Source organism: Chinchilla lanigera, unplaced genomic scaffold, assembly GCF_000276665.1.
Source record: "Chinchilla lanigera isolate Chin_1 unplaced genomic scaffold, ChiLan1.0 scaffold00144, whole genome shotgun sequence".
NCBI lineage: Eukaryota > Metazoa > Chordata > Mammalia > Rodentia > Chinchillidae > Chinchilla > Chinchilla lanigera.
Window position 1 is genome coordinate 850,022 of NW_004955545.1, and position 22,904 is coordinate 872,925.

The 22,904-nt window shown below is 53.1% G+C and overlaps 1 protein-coding gene across 2 annotated transcripts; it reads left to right on the forward strand.

The window, feature by feature from the left end:
* Nucleotides 1-500: 500 nt before the first annotated feature.
* On the forward strand, nucleotides 501-22,629 carry Atp8b2 (ATPase, aminophospholipid transporter, class I, type 8B, member 2). Of its 2 annotated transcripts, XM_013508246.1 has the most exons (28): nucleotides 501-519; nucleotides 2,242-2,309; nucleotides 4,490-4,548; nucleotides 4,899-5,012; nucleotides 5,136-5,234; nucleotides 5,520-5,581; nucleotides 5,682-5,754; nucleotides 6,019-6,089; nucleotides 6,327-6,406; nucleotides 8,270-8,428; nucleotides 8,662-8,750; nucleotides 10,627-10,823; nucleotides 13,401-13,609; nucleotides 14,400-14,443; nucleotides 14,860-15,025; nucleotides 15,170-15,358; nucleotides 15,474-15,589; nucleotides 16,271-16,435; nucleotides 16,523-16,634; nucleotides 16,774-16,879; nucleotides 16,997-17,141; nucleotides 17,326-17,509; nucleotides 17,643-17,866; nucleotides 18,120-18,203; nucleotides 18,467-18,712; nucleotides 18,815-18,953; nucleotides 20,384-20,514; nucleotides 20,692-22,629. In XM_013508246.1, exons 2-28 carry the CDS (start codon nucleotides 2,279-2,281, stop codon nucleotides 20,968-20,970), a joined length of 3,573 nt encoding a protein of 1,190 aa, XP_013363700.1. In that variant the 5' UTR covers nucleotides 501-519; nucleotides 2,242-2,278; the 3' UTR covers nucleotides 20,971-22,629. The 2 variants fall into 2 exon arrangements, with proteins under 2 accessions (XP_013363700.1, XP_005411575.1); XM_005411518.2 differs by lacking the exons at nucleotides 501-519; nucleotides 2,242-2,309 and adding an exon at nucleotides 3,079-3,307.
* The last annotated feature ends 275 nt before the right edge of the window (nucleotides 22,630-22,904 follow it).

Below are 22,904 nucleotides of genomic sequence, written 5' to 3' on the forward strand. Positions count from 1 at the left end.
GCGGGCGCGAGGAACGGGGACCGGGCGGTGCGCAGGGGGGCGGGAGGCGGGGGACGAAAGGGCGCGGAGAGTTGGGGCGGGCGCTGGGGTAACCGGGTCCGGGCTTTCAGGCCGGGAGGAGGGACTTCGGGCCGGTGGGCTTTGTCTTTGGAAGGTGGAGGGCTCTGCGCCCGCGGGGTTGGGAGTCCGGGGTCCAGAGCTGTGCGGAGAGCCCTGGGTCCCGCTCTCGCCCCGGGAAGAGGGCTCGGGGCCGCGGCGACGGCAGGTGACCTGCGGGCCTGGGTCTCCCGGACCTGCCGGGCTGCTCTGAAGGAAAGTCTTGGTTGGAGAGGAGCAGGAGCAGGGGCAGGCGAGAGGAGGGGCCGTTTTCCTCCATAAGCATCGCCTCCTTCCCAGGGCTGGCTATTTTTATCCCAGATGTGGCTGCAGAGGGGGCTGGGGCAGGGTGACAGGGCAGGGCGACGTGGCTGATGGGCCGGACCGGTTCAGAGAGCCCGGGCTGTGTGAGGCTGGGAAGGAGTAAGTGTGGGGGTCCCTGTTGCGGTGCTCCTCTCCCTCTCCCTGCCTATTACTGTCCCCACCCCGGGGATGGGCTCTGGGGCCAAGCCTGCTTCAGTCTCCCCACTGTCTCAGATGTAGAACAACTTTCTTGGTCCGGTCCCAGACTCCTGCCTCCCGATGGCTGTCCGGCTCCTCCTTTAACTCTTGCTCAGGAGACAGACCCAGACCCCTGGGCAGGCAGTGTTTCTGGATCGCTTTCCGGTGTGGGCTTGGCTGGGGAACCTTCGATGCCCACCCTGCATCCTCGCCTTTAGCCTCTGCCTCCCCACCCCACCCTCTCGTGACTCATACTCTAGACTGGGTGGAGACCCTGGCTGGGGGCCCTGGAGGAGGACTTGGCATCTCTAAAATGTGGATGAAATTTTTTCTTCCTGAGCCAGGCACCCCTGCCTGCCACATCTGGGGAGGGTCAGAGAGGAAGAGGACTTGTGGCTGCCAGTGTTGCCGGATCCGGGGTCAGGGAGGGAGTCTGCTGGTGAAGGGAGAAGTGGTGTGGGTGAAGGGCTATGGGCAGAGTCTGTAATTATAGAGGCTGGGTAGACAGGCAATTAGCCTCCCTTGGAGCTGACAGGCTGGTGGGGTGTGCCCAGTAGGCTGGAGGTGGGGGGACCTTGGAGGAGGTGGGAGGCCTTCTACTCTTTCCTTTGGGTCAGGCTGGAAAATAGGGTTGAGGTTCTGTGGTCACTTCCTCCTCCTCCTCCTCCTCCTCCTCTCTTTTCCCGCTGTTGTACTGGGGATTGAACCCAAGGCCTCAGACCTTAGGCGGGCTCTTTACCATTGAGTTACATCTCCAGACCTTTTTATTTTTTTATTTGAAGGCAGCGTCTTGGTAGTTGCCCAAGTTGGCCTTGAACCTAGTGATCTTACTGCTTCAGCATCCTGGGTAGCTGGGATTATCCCACCACTCCCAGCTGAGGCTTTCTGCCTTTTTAGGAGAAAGGATGTGGGAACGTGGGAAGATGACTGATGCTGAGTTTGAACCCAGTGTTGCACTGACTGGACGAGGTTTAGTGTACAAGAGAGACAAGGGGGGCCTCTTCTGACATGGTTTGGAAGACCCTTCTGCTGGCCCAGAAGGAAAGCTGGCCCAGATTGAGAGGAAGTGGTTTGGGGACCGTCTGAGCAGGAAGTGAAGGCCAGCCCTCTGATGTGAGCTCCTCTGTGGAGGAGGTGATAATGGAAGCCCCAAGACTGGGGGTGGGGATGGGGGACTTATGAGCCTTTCGAGAAGGGTGGAGCCTGCCTACTGGTTTCCTGATGCCCTGCCAGGTGTTTCCTGGCTTCTCTTCCCTCCACCCCACCCTTTGGGGGAAATGCTGCTTTCTAGTACAGGCACCATACATTGTCACCAGGAGGGCCCATGGGGCATCCATTGTCCCTGAGATGGATACCTTGAGACCTGTGCCCTCTTGTTAATGTCTGACCACATCTCTGAGGCCCTTTCCCTGTAGGCTTGGACTTCGGTAGATGCCCAGTCCCCCCATGTTACCCAAAGCAGAGGGGTGGCCCTTTTTCCTTGTTATCCTTCGGTAGAAAGAGGGAGAGTGTTGGTGGAGCTAGCGGGGAAGGGCTGGCAAGGGCAGGACAGAACTAGAGAAAGGAAACTTTAGAAGGTCTGATGAGGGGAATGAAGGGTCACCCTCTGCTTTGTGACCACTCGCATCTGTTACCTTCCTGCAGGGTCTCCCATGGGATTGCCGGGACCTTGTTGGGTGAGATGGCACTGTGTGCAAAAAAGCGCCCCCCAGGTAAGGAAGGCAAGGGGTGGAGGTCCCTGGGACCATCATGAGGGGCTGTCGTTTTGGCTCAGGGCGCCAAGTGAAGAGGGACAACTGTTGTGGGCCTATGAAAGGGGAGGTTTTTTCTTTCTTTCTTTCTTTTTTTTTTTTTTTTAAGACAGGGTCTCACTGTGTAGTTCAGACTGGCTTCCATGTAGTTCATAGCCATCCTCCTGCCTCAGCCTCCCAAGTAGTGCTGGGATTACAACTGTGCGGCACAGTGCCTGGCTGGGGAAGGGGAGATTAAAGCCCCTCACTTCCTGGGGGAAGCCTCGGAGAACTTTTTCGTTTGATGCTCTAGCTGGGCTTCCTGGTGGGATGCTGTGAGCACAAGCCCCCTGCCCACACGCCAGTATTCTTCTCTGGAGGCACCTGCAGCTCCCGCTCTCTGGCCAGAGGAGGCCCTCGCCTCCTTGCCTCATTTTCCACCCACCCGGTTCTGCGCTCTCGCCTGCGGGGGTGGGGGACCAGCGCGGTTGCCCCCGACGACACGCCGTCCGCTCGCTCGCCGCATTGGCCGGCCCGGGTAGGGAGGCGGGGCTCCGCTGGCGGTCGCCTACGCGGCGCTGGCTGTGCGGCCCCTGCAGTCGGGGCGGGCGGAGCCGGGGCTGCGCAAGGCGTCCCGGGTCACTGGGGTGCGCATGCTGGGGCTGCGGGGGATCCAGAGGTTGCGGCGCCGCTGAGCTCTCGGAGGTCCGGGCGGGCGGCTGCCGCGGCCCCAAGGATGGCCTGGGCAGAAGGGGCTGTGCTCCCAGGATGGCCGGGGCTCCCCTCTGAGCGGCCGCAGCTCCTGCGTCTCCCCTGGGGGCCGCCCCATAGGCGGTAGGCACTGCTGAAGCGGAGGATAGACAGTGCGCCCTCCCCCACTCATACCGGGACCATGACGGTTCCCAAGGAGATGCCCGAGAAGTGGGCCCGGGCCGGGGCACCTCCCTCCTGGAGCCGAAAGAAGCCCTCTTGGGGGACAGGTAACGAGAGGCAGCTCTTCTGCACCCCTAACTCTTCATGCATCCTGCATATCCCCCTTTCCTCAGCCTCCAGCCTTCCCTGGATTTCTGTCCAGACCCAGAGATGCTGGCTTTGAAGGGACAGGTCCCTGCCTTCTTCCTTTGCTTGGCCTGTGACCATTACGCAGGGTCTCAGTGCGAGGGCCTCCTCTGGGGAAGTTTCTGGGCGTGTGGTCTGGGTGCTGCTGCGGTGCGGTCTGTGCGGGGGCCTGGGGAGTGGGGTCTGAATGCTGCCTTTGGCTCTTTGACAGACTTAAGGTACTAGGTTTGCTGCCCAACTGAGTGACTCCCTTTTACAACCCGAGGTCATAGTGACCGCAGGACGTGGGATGCGGACCCCTTCATAGGGCATCCCCTGTCGTGGGACCTAAACTCGGTGCTTGCAGTCTGGGACCTATGGAGGTTTGGATAGGTGTAGCCGAGGGACAGGTGAGCGACACAGTTAGAGAGTGGCTGTTTCAGTTACATCTTGTTCCTCTCTTACATCTGTCTTAGTCTGTGTGACCCATATCCCTGAGCCCCCACCTTTCCTACTTGAAGATGAGCTGTGAAATAGGTGATGTCATTGTTGGCCAGTCAGAAGCTGCTGCTGGTGACATGTGACAAGCAGAGCTCCTGTGGGGGAACCGCACATGGGACTGAGATGCTGCCGCAGAGCAGCTCCAGGGCACGGTGACCCTTATTCTCAACACCCCCCCCCCACTCCTCCCCAGGAGGAGGGAGAGTGGGGGAGAGTGGTACAATGTGAGCCGAAGTCCCCAAGGGGAAGATGCTTTACGTCTTGCTTATGATAATGGCTGCGTTAATTGTAGCAACACGAGGGCCTGGGGTTTCCTATGACCATTAGTGGCTAAGGCTCCTCCAGAGGAGAAGGTGGCGAGTGCTTCCAGCGGAGGATCTTGACTGTTTGGAGGGAAAAGAAAACAGGCTTTCCTGTGAATGTGATCGTCAGCCAGGCTGTTGGTGAGAGGTGGATTGGAGAGGGGAACTGGAAGCCACGTCAGTGGAGCTAACTCTGTAGAACCATATTCTGTGAACAGAACCAAGGGCTCTCTGGATCCTCTGCAAAGTAGAATGGTCCTGATGAGGTGTGGGTCCATGCCTCGGTTTGCTCCTCCTAACTGCAGCGTGGTTCTGTTGTAGAAGAAGAGAGGAGGGCGCGGGCTAATGACCGAGAATACAATGAGAAATTCCAGTATGCGGTAAGTGACCTCAGACCACCTGTTCCAGAGTGGGAGGGGGAGGGACAGGAACATCCTGGGCTGGGACTGCAGACTGACAAGGGGGATGGTTAGGGGAGGCGGAGGCAGCCTTCTTGGTTACTTTCCGTCTGCTACAGTGCTAAGTTTTTCAGGCCTTCAGTGGTCAGCAAAGCAGGATACACTGACCCAGGGAGGGACCCCTCCTGGTGCTCCCCCCCGCCCGCACCCCCACCCCATGGTTGCTGGTGTTTGGGGCAGAGCTGTGGGGAATTGTAAAGACAGAGGAGCCAGCCTCAGGTTCTGGGTTGGGTTTGGGGGCTGCCTCATTATCTTCTCCCCTACTACCACAGAGCAACTGCATCAAGACCTCCAAGTACAATATTCTCACCTTCCTGCCTGTCAACCTGTTTGAGCAGTTCCAGGAAGTTGCCAACACTTACTTCCTGTTCCTTCTCATTCTGCAGGTGAGTGGCCTGTTGTATGTCCACTGGGACTCACAAAGTCAAATGAAGCCAGTGAAGAGGAGGTTTAGGTCAGGAAGGCATTAGATGGGCTTTGGAAACATGCTTTTCTTTCCTCTTTTTCAGTTGATCCCACAGATCTCATCCCTGTCCTGGTTCACCACCATTGTGCCTTTGGTTCTGGTCCTCACCATCACGGCTGTGAAAGATGCCACTGATGACTACGTGAGTTGCTTTCAGTCTTCTGCTTTTTCTCCAGTGCCCCCTTTCCTGCCACCCCCAACTTAAGCCCCTTCACCGAGCACAATTCCTTGGTGGCCTTGCCATCCCTTACTTGGTTCAGCTAGGTCCATGATACCTTGGATGAGGGGGAACAGGGGAGTCAGGGATAGAGTCAGTCTGTGAACAGGTGTATGCAAGGCGTTCCTCATCATGCTCCCAGTTCACCAATGGTCCATTTCCTTGGAGCAGGGAATTGGACTTTACCTTTCTCGTTTCTCTTCTTTTCAGTTCCGCCACAAGAGTGATAACCAGGTGAATAACCGTCAGTCTCAGGTGCTGATCAATGGAATGTGAGTGCCTATTGGAGATGATAGCTCTGTGGAGAAAGGGGGTCCCCTGGGAATGTCATTAGCTACTGACAGCCTCTTCACTGTCTTCTTGTTGCTGTAGCCTCCAGCAGGAGCAGTGGATGAATGTCTGTGTTGGTGACATTATCAAGCTTGAAAATAACCAGTTTGTGGCGGTAAGGGACAAGGTGCCACCCTGGGTCAGGAGGGCTGTTTTTTTCTCTGGGCAGAAGGGGATGAGTCCTTCCTGCTTTTGTCTTTTAAACACCATGCAAGGAGACTTTTTTGAGCGGGAGGCTTCCTCTGTGTCCTATTGAGTTGTCCGAGACTAGCCATTGCCTGGAATAAGAAAGCTAAGAGTGCTTAGTGGGGGAGCCATCATCGCAGCCCACCGAGGGTGGGGTTGGGCCTTCAGAGTACTCATCAGGTTTTCTCCATAGGCGGATCTCCTGCTCCTTTCCAGCAGCGAGCCCCATGGGCTGTGTTACATAGAGACGGCAGAGCTCGATGGGTAAGTGACATGCTCGGTGTTAGCCCTCTCCTTCTGCCTCCCTAGGAGCAGAAAGATGGCTTTTGAGAGAGGTCCTCAGGTCTGAGTTCTATTGCTTTGGGTAAAAATTGGGGGTCAGAAATGCTTTGGCTATGTAGAAGTCTTTGCTGGGCTAAGCGGTAGCACCTTGTAGTCAGGTCCCCCAGGTTCCCTACAAGACGGTGCGGGAACCAGGACTCAAGGATCCTGTCCTTCCAGAGAGACCAACATGAAAGTGCGCCAGGCGATTCCTGTCACCTCGGAGCTGGGAGACATCAGCAAGCTTGCCAAGTTCGATGGTGAGTAATCCTGCAGGGTGCAACCCTCAGGTAGAGCAGGTGGGTTGGGCTTTGTATCTTTTCCTGTTGCCTCCTTAGTGCTGTGGTTACATAGCTCCCTGGACTATTTTGTGGAGGGAAACCAGGTGGGCCACTTGCTTTTGAGCTGATGATCATATCACGGGAGTTTTGTGGGTGGTAGTTCTCACTTGCTTTGCATGTTGCGAGAAATTCAGCTTATTCTTTTTGTTTATTACCTCAGAATAACATAGGCTCCTTATCAGAAGACAAACTATGGAGCATATAAGAAAAGTTAACACGGTAGTCTCTCCTGCTTGCCAGTTCTGCCCTTCTCAGGTAGCCACATTAACTGACAGTTCAGTGTATTTTCAGCTACACTTTTTTTTTGCAGTACTGGGTATTAAACCTAAGACCTTCCTTCCCCAGTCTTCCTTTCTTTTTTTCTTTTCCAATCAGATTTTATTGGTATATTTTTATAATGATCACATTCATCATAGACATTTTGTGCCTGTACATGATACAACTTGAATCTTTTTTTTTCCCATTCCTCTTCCCTCCCTTGAGCCCCTCCTCCTCTCCCCATTTGCAAAAGCTTTATTTCCATTCCCAGTCCTTTTTTGAGATCAGATTTTATTGGTACATTTTACATATACATAATGATCCCATTCGTCATGAAGAATTTGTACCTGTATATGGTATAAGTTGTTTTTTTTCCCTCATTCCTCTGCCCTCCTTTCAGCTCCTCCTCCCCTCACAAGTCTGTTTTAAATTTAATTTAAAAAATTGCTTTTTGAAGCAAGGTCTTGCTAAGTCACTAAATTGCCCCAACTAGGCTTGAACTTGTGCCTCAGCCACTCAGAGTGCTGGGATTATAGGTGTGCTCTTCCATGCTCACCTCATCTATACTTTTTATATACGTTTGTTGGTTGTGGTGGTGCACGCCTGTAATCCCAGCACTTGGGAGGCTGAGGCAGGAGGATTGTTGCGAGTTCGAGGCCAGCCTGGGCTACAAAGTGAGCTCAAGGCCAGCCTGAACTGCATAGCAAGAGCCTGTCTCAAAATGACCAAAAAAAAAAAAAAAAAAAGACTTTTTGCATATGTTTATAGAAACATATGTAAATATAATTAAATGTAATTCTGTTATGCTGAAGTCTGTAACCTACCCTTTTGTAAAACCTGCCAAATATATCGTAAGTATCTTATCACATCAGTACATAAAGAAATTATCTTATTCTTTAATAGTTGCTTAATGTTTCCAAGAATTGATGTGTCAGTTTATTCAGCCACTCCCTGGCTATTCAGTGGTTTCCAGATTTGCTGTTCCAGTAATGCTTTAATAAAAATTGCTGTTCCTAGAGTTCCAAAAGTGGCTCCAAAAATGGGTGTACTTTTTTTTTTTTAAGACAGGGTCTTGCTTTGTATTTCAGGCTGGCCTTGAACTCATTATGTAGCCCAGGCTAGTCTTGAACTCATGGTAATCGTCTTATCTCAGTCTCCCCTGTGGGATTACAGGTGTATGTCACCATGCCTGGCTTTTTTTGTTTTGTTTTGTTTTGTTGAGACAGGGTCTCACTACGTAGCCCAGGCTGCCCTTGAACTTGCAGCAGTCTTCCTGCCTCAGCCTCCCAAGGGTTGGGATTACACACGTGGGCCAGTAGGCCCAGCATTTCTGTGGGGTGTGTGTGCTTTTAATTGAAATTCACATTTCCTCTTTCTTTTTCTGAGAAATTGCATCAACTCATATTGCTACCAATAGTTCCTATACTCTTATGCCCTCTCCCTGGCCTGCTTTTTCTATTTTACTGCTCTGTGGTCAGAATGTAGCCTGCACCTTTAACAGCAGTTCTCCTCTTTCCCATTCAGGTGAAGTGATCTGCGAACCCCCTAATAACAAGCTGGACAAATTCAGTGGAACCCTCTACTGGAAGGAGAGCAAGTTCCCCCTGAGCAACCAGAACATGCTGCTGCGGGGCTGTGTGCTTCGAAACACCGAGTGGTGCTTCGGGCTGGTCATCTTTGCGGGTGAGCCTCCTAGCATGCAGAGAAAGGAGAGTATGGATGAGTGACTCTGGCCTTCCTCAGGAGTGTGGAATGCAGCTCTGTAGGCTGGAAGAATGTGTAGGCTAGAGACCTCCCGCCCTAAAAACAAACCTCTCATCCACGTGATGACTCAGTTCCCCCTGAGGTCCTGTGGCCTGGAGTCATTGCACAAGTCTAGAGGCAAGTTTGTTATTTGACTTCACATTCTTTTTTAGGTCCTGACACTAAGCTGATGCAGAACAGCGGCAGGACAAAGTTCAAGAGAACAAGTATTGATCGGCTAATGAATACACTGGTGCTCTGGGTAAGCTTCCCCTCTGCTTCCCCACCTCTGCCCTTCTGGGTCTCCCTGGGTGGTTCCCTTTCCTCCAGTTGCTTTTTCCTGGTCAGCAGGCTTTGGGTTTGGCTGTAAAGCCACCGGTCGGCCAGCTACTCAAAGGCAGTGTTTATTTCAGTCTCCTTTAGACTGGAAAGATGTTATTTTAAAAAACTTTAGGAACCTGCATAAATCACCAATTTAACACTGAAACAAGTCATCCCTTCTCTGTCTCCCAGTTATGATGATGGCCCAGTACAGCATGTGACCTTATGTTTGCTTCTGCCAGGGACAAGGAGGCCTTCATGGGGTGCAGAGGCGATTAAGAGAAAAATTTCCATTTAGAAGCTGGGTAGCAGGGTCCTCTCCCCCAACTTCTAAGGATGGAGGATCTCAGAGGAAAAGTTTCTCTTTTCATTTTTGGCAATTCCTGAATCCTTCTCTTGTTGAGCTAGAAATCTGAGCTCCTGGTTGGGCTCTCCTGGCCATCTTGCCTCTCCTGCCTGCTGCCTGCCCCTTGTGCGCCAGCTTGCAAAGGCTGGGCCCAGCCTCTGTTTCACACAGTTTCTGCCTGGGCTGTAAAGGGGTCACAGAAACCCAGCCTGATTCCCCAAATTATATATCCTGTTTTTAAAATATTTCAATGTATGTGCTAATTTATTTCATTTACACCAATAGCTTATCTTAGTTTGTTGAAAAGGAAGTTTGTGTTATCTTGTTTCTTTTTTGCAGAATCTTTTTGGTTTGTCTTATACTGAGCATTTGGAAGATAATGATACATAGTAGAATAACTTTTGTTATTCTCTTGGTTATGAAAAAAAATTTTTTGTTTTTTTTTCATTTAAAAAAAAAACAAACCAAAGCCCAACCCAAGAGAGGACGGTTAAGTGTCATACAAAGGCTCACCCCGCCCCCGGTGGTCTTCAAGCATCAGGATGGCTCCTGTTTCAAAGCCTCAACAGTGGAGGCAGCTTTGAAACAAGATGTAAAAAACCATACAGTGGTCCTGATTATTTTCTTTCAATTACTGAAACTTCCTTAAGACCCTTCTTTAGTAAGGAGGGGAAGAGGGTTTGAAGGGAGGGTAGGGGAATGGGGGAAAAAAGAATCAAGTTATACCATGTACAGGTCCGAGTTTCCTATGATGAATGTGATCATTATGTATACATAAAAGGTACCAATAAAAATCATTTTCTTCGAAAAAACATCCTTCTTCAGAGTCAAGTATGGTAGCATGTGCCCGTAATCTCAGCAGTGTGGAGGGCTAAGGCAGGAGGGTGGCAAGTTTGAGCTCAGCCTGGGTGAAGGCTCTCTCGAGTTAGCAAGATATTGTTTCAGATTTTTCAAAAAAGGGCTTGGGGATTTAGTACATATGAAGGACCTCAGTTCAATCTCCAGTACTGGGGAAAAAAAATTGCTGTTCATGAAAATAGTTTGTTTCCCAAGTTTTAAAAAGTGGCACTGTGTGTAAAATAAAGACATTACAATAACATGGGATTTTTGTTAGCTGTGAAACAGTGCAGGTACATGAGAGTTTTGGTATGTGGGAAGCTCATCCCCACTCTTAACACCACTGAGGACTCCAGAGGGTTCCAGCTTGGGAGCTGCTTTGCTATTGCAGCTTCCCTACCGTACAGATGAGAAGGTCTTCAAAGAAAAGGCCAAGGGACAACCCACGGCCGAGAAGGCCTCTTCAGAAGGCTTTGTCACTGGTCCTGAGCTCTTTCTAGTAGAGAGTATGCGGCCCGTTTGAAGATGCCTGAGCTTCACCTGAGCTTATGAGTAGTGACCATCCTCGGGGACACACTTGCTTGTGAGAGCTCCCTGAGTCTCTGCCTACCCTCAGCTTCTCATTCCTCCCTAGATTTTTGGATTCCTGGTCTGCATGGGGGTGATCCTAGCCATTGGCAATGCCATCTGGGAGCACGAGGTTGGGACGCGCTTCCAGGTCTACCTGCCCTGGGACGAGGCAGTGGACAGTGCCTTTTTCTCCGGCTTCCTTTCCTTCTGGTCCTATATCATCATCCTCAACACCGTCGTGCCCATCTCGCTGTATGTCAGGTGTGTGCTTTCTCTGACCTGGGGTCTCCTGTAGGCTCCTTGATAAACTTTTCTGTGAAGGTGAAACCCTTGAGAAGGAATGTGGAGCCCTTTTTTTCATGTACTATGAACATTTTTTGTTACCTATTTACCTTTGTGTGCAGAGCAAAATTTTACCACAGTTTCCGGGCACTTGGGATTATATTAGAACAACAGCCACATTGATTTATTCAGCATGTATTTACTGCACACTTTCCATGTGCTGAGAATCGCGGTGGTGTTGTAGCGTATGCAAAGGGGAGCCAGGAATGGATTTCCTTCCCACTAGGAGCTTAAGTCTGGTAGTGGAAGAAGAATCTTAGCCCATTGTAAAGCAAAATAGGAAGAAGGTACCACTCCTACCTAGAGTGTTTTGTGTAAAGCAAGGATGTGTCAGATAGCTTCAAGTTTCAGAAGCAGCAGGCTGGTGGGGAGATTGCAGCAGTGCCAGGCACTGAGATACTGAGTGGGAAGCACCAAGGACGCGAGGCAGAAAGGTCAGGGAGGACATCTCACAGGAGTTGTACCGGCCGGGTAAAGACAGAGCTGGAAGGGAGAGGAGGAAGAGAAGTCCAGAAACAAAGGCAAGGGGACTAGAGCTGACAGTGCCTTTGAGAGCAGCTAGGCAGGGGCCTGGAGTGTGAGCAAGGAGCTATGGGAAGGAGATCTGGAAACAGAAGTCACCCCGATAGTAGAATCTGTTGTCTTTGTCTTTGGGCCTTGTGCTTGGCAAACCATTAAAGGTTGTGTTGTTTTGTTTTATTTATTTTTTTTAAATCTAGCCAGAAAAACATCAGTCAATCAGTCAATCAATCAGTCTAGCCAGGTATGGTGATGCACGCCTGTAATCCCAGCACTTGGGAGGCTGAGACAGGAGGATCATCACAAAGTTTAAGGCCAGCCTGGGCTCCATAGCAAGACCCTGTCTCAAAAAAACAAAAATCTAAAGGGTGTTCTAGGAAGTGTTGGTTGACAGTGGTGTACAGCATGTGCAGCATGGCTGGGACATCTAAGGGGTTTGAGATAAAGTAGACCTGGGGCCCCTGTGAGAATGGAGACAGGAGGGGCATAAGAGGAGGAAGGGACATGCTGGAGGAGAGAAACTTTCTTTCCTACTTGTCCTTGTACCTGAGGTAAGGTGGCCCGTGACTTTTTAAAGGAGCTGCTTTACGGAGCTGCTCGGTACCCTTCCTGTCTTCTGCCTGTAGTTGGAAGAGATCCCCAAATAGTCCTCAGTTGTCTCTGCCTGCCCCAGGCCCTAGTGCTCATGATGAGTGGAAGGTAAAGTGCCTCCGTATCGAGAGGGTGCAGTTAAGCTTTTCCAGAACACACACAGGAGGGCAGTCCTGCCTGCCGTTCACAAGCCATGTGACCCCAGGCACGTCTACCATTGCTTGGTGCCTCCTGTGATTTCTGCTTTCTTACATAAAGTGGGAGCTGTGAGACTCGTTCTAGCCTCTTTTGAGGGATGTCTTGATAGAAGGCATGACGTTAGAAAATATATTTCAGGAATGGAATTACTATACGAATGTCTATGGCTGTACCACCCTGAATGTGCCCGAGCCTATCTGCATTACTACATAATTACTAGGTGGTAGTGTTTCTGTCATCGTTACATGCCTGGTTTTACATTACTATTTAAATACTTTCTTGCTTACAACCTAATGTTCTCCCATCTTTGGACTTTGCTGTCCCTGTCCCTGTCTCAGTTGACTTAGAGCTATTGGCCCTGCCTCAGAAAGTTTACACTCTTAAGTCTCATCAGGGGCCAGTGTATGTCGGGAAGGATAGGGTGGCAGGAGGGTTGGTCAGCTGCAGGAGGGAAGGGCAGTGATGACATTTCCAGCTTTCTTTTTCCTTCTTGAGAATAGAACCTGGCAGGCACTTCATTTGGGTCTGATACAGGGTTCCAGACATGGCTTTGCTTGGTCGTATGGAATCTAAACACAGGACCCTTTCTGCAGATACTCATGTCCCCACCCATGAGGTAACGATGAGCAGAAAGGAGAACGGGAGCTGTTGACAGCACTGTGCCATTGTCCCTTGGGATTAGCCCCATATTCTCAAGGCCTCTCTCCCTCCGGTGTGGGGGTGGTGAGGGAGAGCGGCTGCAGAGCTGCCTTAGTGTCCTTTCCCCAGCACAGCCCAGAGGTGGCAGCTGTGTTGCTGCGGCATGCACAGCACCCTCATTATTTCTTTCTCTCTTTTTCTCCCTCCCTTCCCTCTCGCACTTTGTTTTTCTCTGCATGGTTTCTGTATTATTAGTCCTGAGGTAAGAACCGGTTGAGCGCCTTGTCCACAGTTCCTTCTCCTCCTCTACCTGTGCTCTCCATCCCACCTACCCAGGCCCTGTGCACCTTGTGTCTGGAGGGTAGGGTCAGGGAGATCCTTTGCCGGCTGCACATGGCTCCCGCACCTAGATGTCCTTCCCACCCAGGCTCCCGTGCCCAGATGTCTTCTCCATGTTCTCCCCAGGCAGAGGGCCCGCAGCCACAACCCATGTGGGTGGGGTGCCCCCTCCTCTTCCTGCCCCAGCCTCACCTCCTATCCCCTGTGCAGTGTGGAGGTCATCCGTCTGGGCCACAGCTACTTCATCAACTGGGACAAGAAGATGTTCTGCATGAAGAAGCGTACGCCCGCGGAGGCCCGCACCACCACCCTGAATGAGGAGCTGGGCCAGGTGGAATACATCTTTTCTGACAAGACTGGCACCCTTACCCAGAACATCATGGTCTTCAACAAGTGCTCCATCAATGGCCACAGCTACGGTAGGGCAGTGCTGCCCGGGGCTGGGGCTTGCACAGTTGTCTCAATGTTTGGATTTTACTTCTCTCCCACTTGGGTCTGGGGGCCTGGGAAAGGGCCTGTTCAGCTCTCATGCCAGGCAGCAGAGACTGAGATTCACCCCTAAAGTTCTCACCCTGGTTTCAGCTCCAGGCTCAAGGGAGCTCCTTGCCTGTTGAGTGAAGCCCCAGGCCCTGACCTCTGGGCATCATGGCCAGGTTGGACCTTGGCTGCCCTGGTGGTGTGTTAGACTCTCCCCGTACTGCTGCTCAGGGTCCTTGTGAGTCTCTGGAATGTGATTGTGGTCTACCCAGTTGCAGTGGCCTGTGGCTGAGCTGCTGGGATGGCTTGGCTGGCTACGCGGGGCTGACCTTCACGCAGGAGTGAACCCTGCTTTCTGTACTAACTTGGACTTGTAGGCAGTGTGTGAGGCTTTGTCTGCTGTGTAGGCCTGGAGTGTGCTGGGCCTGGAGGAGCCTGGGAGCCCCAGGGGTGGAGATGAAGAACTGGGTGTGCCCCAAGGGGCGAGCTTCTGGGAGGTGGTGGGGAGAGGATGGGGAGCAGTGGGCACCATGACTCCTATGGTCAGGATCCAGGGTGCCTGTTGCCTCCTGTCCCTTGAGTCGGCAGTGCGAGTGAGTATGGATGACATTTGGTTGGTGAGCAGGGCTGAGCGTTGCCAGGGCCTCACGGGTTCTGTTTTGGAGGCTTTCCCCCACGGTGTAGAGAGCTCCAGCTCTGATACTGTCTCTCTTCTGTCCTGGCTGTGTGCAGGTGATGTGTTTGATGTCCTGGGACATAAAGCTGAGTTGGGAGAGGTAAGATTCAGTTTCTATAATTGTTCTATGCTTTGAGCCAGGTATAGTGTTGCACGCCTGTAATCCCAGTACTCAGGTGACTGAGGCAGAAAGATCGCAGCAAATTTGAGGCCAGCCTGAACCACATAGTGAGACCTTGTCTCAAAAAGCAAAAGAACAAAAATATTGTATGCTCTGGTCAAGCGCCTGACCAGTAGCCGTTGACATGGTTGGGAGCGATGTCCTGTCTGGGCAGGAAATGGAAGCTGCCTGGAGCAGTGCCTGCTTTAAAGAACAAGCGGCTGGGCGGGAGTTCGAGGTCTGCAGTGCTCAGGGTCTTGGCTGTCCTGCTGAGCAGTGCAAGGCTGGGGCAGCCTCTCTCCTGAGACACAGTCGAACAGCCCAGCCTGTCCTGAGAGCCGTCTCACCTGTTCCAGAGGCCTGAACCCGTTGACTTCTCCTTTAATCCTCTGGCTGACAAGAAGTTCTTGTTTTGGGACCCCAGTCTCTTGGAGGCTGTCAAGATGGGGGACCCCCACACGCACGAGTTCTTCCGCCTCCTTTCTCTGTGTCACACCGTCATGTCAGAAGAAAAGAACGAAGGTGAGCCTGAGCCGGCTTGGCTGTGCCCTGGCCTGGTTTGTACTCTTGGCTCTGCTTGGTGGTGCCGCGGGACTGGGGTTCCTGGCAGGGGCGTAGCCCACCACACGGCCGCTTCCACTATGTGCCTTCTTCCTCTCCGCCTAGGAGAGCTGTACTACAAAGCCCAGTCCCCGGACGAGGGCGCCCTGGTCACTGCAGCCAGGAACTTCGGTTTCGTGTTCCGCTCTCGCACCCCCAAGACGATCACCGTCCACGAGATGGGCATAGCCATCACCTATCAGCTGCTGGCCATCCTGGACTTCAACAACATCCGCAAGCGCATGTCAGTCATAGGTGAGCCCAGGACTGGGGGATCTGGGGTAGCATGCAGGCCTGGGATGGGTGAGGCAACCTGGGTATCTAGGTGGGTGGTCTGCGCGAGCACTTCCTCCTCCTGCCCCACTCATAGTGCGGAACCCAGAGGGGAAGATCAGACTGTACTGCAAAGGAGCCGACACTATCCTGCTCGACAGACTGCACCACTCCACCCATGAACTGCTCAGTGCTACCATGGACCACCTGAATGTAGGTGTGAGGAAGGAGGCTGGCTGGGGCTGCTGCCCTCGGGGTTGGGGCACTGGGAGGGGTGAGACTTTCTTTCTGTCATTTTTTTGGTACTGGAAATCGAACTCAGGACCTTGCGCTAGCTAGGTAGGCACCATGCCGCTGAGCTATCTCCCCAGCCCTCTTTTTAAGATTAAGTTTGTTGGTACATTTAGGTATACATCGTGGTCACATTCATTATAGGGAATTTGTATCTGTACATGATATAACTGTGACTTGTTTCTGTGTGTTTTTTATCTTATTAAATATATCTAAAGTATCTAGCATGATATTTTAATGTTTACGTACATAATAAAGTGACTACTGCAGTCAAGCAGATTAACACATCTGTCCTTTCTCACATCACCTTTGTGTGTGTGTCACTGGTGATTAAATTCGTGGCCTCTCCACTGAACTACATGCTAGTCCTTTTAAAATTTTGAGACAGGGTTTTTTTTTAAGACATTTAGTTGCCCAGGCTGGGCTGAAATTTGTGATCCTCCTGCTTCAGCCTCCCACAGTGCTGGGATTGCTACCATGCAGCACCACAAGCAAGTTATTTTTGTGTGTGTGTATGTGTTTAGAATACCTAGAGAATTTCATGCCATGCATTATTAGCTCCCTAGACATACTGGGGTGTGACTTTCCAAACTCTGCCTCCAGGAGTATGCAGGGGAGGGGCTGAGGACCCTGGTTCTGGCCTATAAGGATCTGGATGAAGAGTATTATGAGGAATGGGCCGAGAGACGACTGCAGGCCAGCCTGGCCCAGGACAGCTGGGAAGATAGGCTGGCCAGTGTCTACGAGGAGGTGGAGAACGACATGATGGTAAGAGCTCAGGGCAGGCTGCAGTGGGTAAGAAGGGTTTGTGCCTGCAACTCTTGTGCTAGGAAAATGCCTTTGTGGAATTTTCAGCTGCTGGGTGCGACAGCTATTGAGGACAAACTTCAGCAGGGGGTTCCAGAGACCATCGCCCTCCTCACCCTGGCCAACATCAAGATTTGGGTGCTAACTGGAGACAAGCAAGGTGAGAGGCTGGCAGGGCAGAGAGAACTGTGCCAGGGAGTAGTCCTGCCTGGCCCTTGCATGGAACCATAGCCACCAGGCAGGAGAGCGTGCTGACCGTGCTGGATGCTTGCCCTAGCCTCTGCATTCTTTCTTGGTAGAGACGGCTGTGAACATTGGCTACTCCTGCAAGATGCTGACGGACGACATGACAGAGGTGTTCATAGTCACTGGCCACACTGTCCTGGAGGTGCGAGAGGAACTCAGGTAAACAGAGCCCGAGGGAGGCAGGGGCCCCGTGACGTGCCCTGAGGCTGGGCAGGCTCAGATCCTGACTCCCAGTGCTGGCGTGGAAGATGGCACCATCTCACTTCACCTTCACAGGAAAGCCCGGGAAAAGATGATGGACTCCTCCTGTGCTGTAGGCAATGGCTTCTCCTACCAGGAGAAACTGTCTTCTTCCAAGCTGGCTTCTGTCCTGGAGGCTGTCGCTGGGGAATACGCCCTTGTCATCAACGGTCACAGCCTGGTAAATGTCGCCATGCTTAGTCCAGCAACATGAGAGCACTTGTCTCAGTACAACTTTATGTCTTACCTTGTTTTCATTCCCCTTTCCTACAGAGGGGGCTGTGGTCACCGGGGGCGGCGGAGAGCTGAGGCTTCAGGCTCCTCTGGGGACAACTGTGCCTCTCTTAGGTCTCCCTGTGTTCCAGGCCCATGCGCTGGAGGCAGACATGGAGCTGGAGTTTCTGGAAACAGCCTGTGCCTGCAAAGCTGTCATCTGCTGCCGGGTGACGCCCTTGCAGAAGGCACAGGTGGTGGAACTGGTGAAGAAGTACAAGAAGGCTGTGACACTTGCCATTGGGGACGGGGCCAATGATGTCAGCATGATCAAAAGTGAGTGTGGCCTGGGCAGGTGGACAGGTGCAGGGGGTGCCCAAGGAGGTCGTGGGCCGGGGCAGGGGGCCGTCACTTGGTGGATCTGCAGTGTGTGGCTGTCTTCACTTTCCCATCATCTTTTGTCCCTCAGCGGCTCACATTGGTGTGGGCATCAGCGGACAGGAAGGGATCCAGGCTGTTCTGGCCTCTGATTACTCCTTCTCCCAGTTCAAGTTCCTGCAGCGCCTCCTGCTGGTGCATGGGCGCTGGTCCTACCTACGCATGTGCAAGTTTCTCTGCTATTTCTTCTACAAGAACTTCGCCTTCACCATGGTCCACTTCTGGTTTGGCTTCTTCTGCGGCTTCTCGGCCCAGGTAGTGAGAGCACCCGTCTTTCGTGATGTGTTCTGTGTGAACTCCCTAAAGGCAGGGGTTGTGCCTGTTCTCTTCATTGTCCAATCCTGTTGTCTGGTGCCTGCATTAAAAGAAATGTTTGTTGAAAAGAGTCGAGAGAAAGCTTGAGAAAATCTCGTAGAGCTCCCTGGGCGTCACATTCAGTGTCTTCCTGTGATTGATTTGTGGGCAAGAAAGGCTCAATATTCACTCTGTCACCCATGTTCTCTTCCAGACCGTGTATGACCAGTATTTTATCACCCTCTATAACATTGTGTATACCTCCCTTCCTGTCCTGGCTATGGGGGTCTTTGATCAGGTATGGAGGAGTTTGGTGCTCAGGCAGGATGGGAGGAGCACTGCTGTGACTGAGCCCCACTGTTGGGGGGGTGTGACACTTGTGTCTCCCTGAGGGCACCGCAGGGGCAGCTCCTCGGCTGGGGCGGTGGGGAGGCTGCAGCCAACCCATAACTCCCCAGGGTTGCTGGACAAAGCCTGTGTGGGAGCTGCTGTCAGAGACGGGGACAGGGTCTGCGCTTGATTGTCCTGAGGCCTCCTTTGCCGTGTGGCCTCCCAACATAGGATGTCCCGGAGCAGCGGAGCATGGAGTACCCTAAGCTGTATGAGCCAGGGCAGCTGAATCTCCTCTTCAACAAGCGGGAGTTCTTCATCTGCATCGCCCAGGGCATCTACACATCTGTGCTCATGTTCTTCATCCCCTACGGGGTGTTTGCGGAGGCCACGCGGGATGACGGCACCCAGCTAGCCGACTATCAGTCCTTTGCGGTCACTGTGGCCACGTCACTGGTCATTGTGGTCAGCGTGCAGGTATGAGGCAGTCCCAGAACTGACTGCTAGAGGGCACTTGGCCATCCTGCTTCTGGAGAGGTGGTTGGGAGCTCCTCCTGTGACAGCCCCTCCTCTCTGCAGATCGGGCTGGATACAGGCTACTGGACGGCCATCAACCACTTCTTCATCTGGGGCAGCCTCGCAGTTTACTTTGCCATCCTCTTTGCCATGCACAGCAACGGGCTCTTTGACATGTTTCCGAACCAGTTCCGGTTTGTGGGTGAGGGGCTGTGGCTTTTTTATGAACGACTGAGGAGTAGCAGATGTTCTAGGACTAGCAGAGTGGTCACCCGGGGCGCAGGTCTGAGCGCTTAGCACATCGCCCAGGGTGATGTGCCAGGAGCTCTGCGCTGTGCCGTGCTGTGTTGAGGTGCAGCTGACCAGGCCACACTTCCCCTGCAGAGTGTCCTTGTCCGTGAAGGTGGTGAGGCTGTGGTGGGTCGGGGTGCTTTGTGGTTGGCAGAGACACTGCAAAGGTGTGGGCGGGGCTAATCTAGAGGAGCTAGGAGGGTGAAGAGACCCCTGGTGCTGGGCAGTGGGCAGTGCTCCAGGTGGTGAGACGAGAGCCGCCGTGGAGCAGCAGAGAGGGGCTAGGAAGGCGGCCGTCATGGACTCGGAGTGCCAGGCTGCCAGGTTTGGTTTGGGCTTGCCGGAAGTCATTTATTTAGGGGAAGAGGAGAACAGGGCATGGAAAGATTGCTTTAGAAAAGTGAAAGTTGCCGGGGTGGTCAGTGAGGAAGTTCTGTGCTGAGTGTGAGGCTGTTCAGAACCAGAACCAGGGCAACCACGGCATTTGGCAGGGAGGAGCTGGCTGAGGGGTAGGAGGTGAAGGCGGCCTGTGCAGGCCTTGGTGTTTGCTGATGGGTGTCCTGTCAGCACGTACTGTGTGTCACCCATTATTGTGGGTGCTAGGGAGGCAGCACTAACAACAGGCACACTGCTTCCTCGTGCGCATGTGTGGGAGAGGTGATTCGCAAGTGAACAGAGAGGTAATCTAGAACCATACTTCCTGTGAGAAACTTCTAAGGCTGGGTGGAGCTTAGTGGCAGAGGGCTTGCCTAGTACGAGTGTGGCGCTGGGTTCCATCTCAACACGGATAAAAAACAAAGTGTGGGGGCGAAGGTGGGAATGGGGAGACCAGTTAGGGGGCCACCAAGTAACCCAGGTGGGAGTTAGGGTGGTTTGGAATGCAGTGAAATGCAGTGGGGTTCCCTAGGTATTGTGAAAATGGAGCCAGCATGTTAGATGGGGGTGTGAGGCAGAGAGAGGAGGGGAGGTTGATGGCGGGTTTAGTGGGAGCAGTGGGAAGCCGCCGTGCTTCCTGAGTTGGGGAAGGCACGGGACAGATGAGGGGTGGGGAGACAGTACTCCCTTTGGCCCACGTGAAGCTTGATACTTGCTGGACATACAACAGAGGTGTCAGCTAAGGGGGTTAAGGAAGCTGCTCTGTGCTATGGGAGAGTTTTGGACCAGAGACAGATTTAGATGTAAAGTGTTTCAGGGTCTGGCAAGGAGAAGAGGGAAGCCAGAGCTGTCCTGGGTTTTGAGCATGGGGAAGTAGAACTGCCAGAGGCAGAACTCAGGAAGTCAGGGGGCTGCTGCCCTGGCCACTCGTAATTCCTGGGGCCACCAACTCCTGTTTATCCACAGGGAATGCCCAGAACACGCTGGCCCAGCCCACGGTGTGGCTCACCATTGTCCTTACCACGGTCGTCTGCATCATGCCTGTGGTTGCCTTCCGGTTCCTCAGGCTCAGCCTGAAGCCAGATCTCTCTGACACGGTGAGGGGCCTGGGCTGTCTGCTCCAAGACTGGTGGAAGAGGCTCTGCTTCGAGCTCTGTGGCTGTTTCTGAGCCGTGTCACGACTGCCCAGGGTGTTGGTGGTGGTCTCTGGGTCTTCTCCATGGCAGTGGCTGGCGCTGTCACACTGATGGTGTCCCCTTCTGGCCCCACCCCAGGTCCGCTACACCCAGCTGGTGAGGAAGAAGCAGAAAGCTCAGCACCGCTGCATGCGCCGGGTGGGCCGCACGGGGTCCCGGCGCTCGGGCTACGCCTTCTCCCACCAGGAGGGCTTCGGGGAGCTCATCATGTCCGGCAAGAACATGCGGCTCAGCTCCCTGGCGCTCTCCAGCTTCACCACGCGCTCCAGCTCCAGCTGGATCGAGAGCCTGCGCAGGAAGAAGAGTGACAGCGCCAGCAGCCCTGGCGGGGGCGCCGAGAAACCCCTAAAGGGGTGAAGACCCAGACTGGGGCGCCCAGTGCACAGGCCGTTGGGCCCGAAGGGACAGCTCTCAGAACTGCTGTCCTCATTCCTCGCCTGCCCTGCCTGCGGGGAAGCTCTGTCCTGCTGGCCCTGCCAAGGGCGGGGGGTGGCGGGGCAGGGCAGGGGCTCCGGTGTGGGCCCGAAGCCCCGTGGGGACCAGCTGTGGAATCGCAGATGAGGAGAACTGTGAGAGAGTGCATCTGCCCCTGCCTTGCCGGGGAGCCCACAGGGAGACTCTAATCTCATTTTTTTACTCCCATTTCCCAGGGGGGCCCTCGAACCCCTGTTCCTGAATTACACAAGAATGTATCATGCCGGGAAGCCAGAGACCTGCTGGGGCCTCTGGGCCCCTCACATTGTGTCTGTCTCCTTGATTTGTGTTTGTATCCAGTTTGGTTTTGTCTTTTTTTTTTTTTTTGGCAGTTGGAGGAGAACTTTATGTGACTTTTCTGTTAGGTTTGTGTCTTAACTCTCCCAGAGGAGGCTGGCGCCCACTGGGAGCCCTACCTGGTGGCGTGCTTCCCTCATGGGACAGAGAGGTTACGGCGAGGGAGGCGCTGTCAGCTCACGGGTGTGGACAGAGGATACAGGAGGCTTTGGTCCTCACCCTCACCTTGAGAGTGGAGTGATCCTTCCCCCAGTGCACACATATCAGTTCCTGGATTGCATAAGTCCTGCTGGTACTGGGCTGGAGCCTGGAAAGGGCCCTGTCAATCTCAGTGAGTGGGAGTTAGTGGGGGGAGGAGTAACTTTCTTTCGTTTTGAACTGAATCCCAAGTTCATTAACAAATTCCCTTCTCCCCCTCATGTGGCACTTTCTTATACCTACACCCCAGGACCCTGAGGTGGTGGAGCTGGACAGGAAGCGGACAGGAAGCCGCTGAGGGGGACTGACGGGAAGCTGCTGCTCTGCTCGCTTCTCCCCGCAGACGGGGTCCCACCCTTGGGGCCCAGCGCCTGGGAGGAGCTGGCAGGGTCCATGTCCAGGGTTGAGGAGGAGGAGGGCAGAACTGGGCTAGGCCGGGAGAGTGCTCAGGGCCGGGCTTGGTCAGCACATGGCTTCCACAGAGCTGGTCAGTCTGTCCGTTTACCCACAGCCCAGAGTAGCTGCTACCTAATCAGCCTGGGGAAGAGCCCTTTCCTTTTCTTTGGTAGTTGGGGTTAGGGAGCTGGGACTTGGTGCAGGGACCTTCACTGGTCAGTGGGGGCGGAGGGGCCCCAGAGGAGCTGGAGTGGCGCAGGGAGCGGGCTGGCGTGGGCAGGTTGGGGACAGGGAAGCCTTGGCAGGGAACCCCCTTTGGCCACAGTTTACAAACTGAGTATCATGTCTGTCTGTGTGTCTCTCAAGGTGAGAGTCTGATTTTTATACCAAAGAGGAAATGATTTTTTTTTTCATATTTGGTTTGTCTATATTATATAAATATATATATATATATATATATATACAGTTATATATATTATTTTTTTGGTTCTCTCTCATTTTTTAGGGAGGGAGGAAAGTACCAAGTTGCGTTGAGCTGTAATTAAGGAACATTCTGTATAATTTATGACACATTTCTATACTTGCAAAAATTATATCATTTTATGGATATAAAAGAAAAATGCCTTTTTATAAAAGTCCAGTTTCTGAGAAGTGTGTAATTTGTCTCTTTTCTGGTATTTAAGGCTTGAGTAAAACTAAAAGCAGAAGCTGCCTCATAAAAGGAATTGAGTGGGCTCCCCAGGGGAGGTGGGGAACTGGAGCCGTGGGGACAGCGCCTCCCTTCCCTCTGCACCCCTGCTCTGAACTTAAGGGGGAGGTGGGGCCTGGGCGGGGCAGAGGCACAACCTGGCACTTGTGTCCAGCTGAAGGCGTAGAGGCCACTGTTCCCAGTCCAGGGCACTTGTCCCTAATGCGTGCTGGATGCG

Coding starts and splice junctions, on each gene's coding strand:
- Atp8b2 (XM_005411518.2), top strand. CDS start 3,220: ATGACGGTTCCCAAGGAGATGCCCGAGAAGTGGGCCCGGGCCGGGGCA. Junction 8,751..10,626: donor TGAATACACTGGTGCTCTGG/GTAAGCTTCCCC, acceptor ATTCCTCCCTAG/ATTTTTGGATTCCTGGTCTG. Junction 13,610..14,399: donor CATCAATGGCCACAGCTACG/GTAGGGCAGTGC, acceptor GGCTGTGTGCAG/GTGATGTGTTTGATGTCCTG.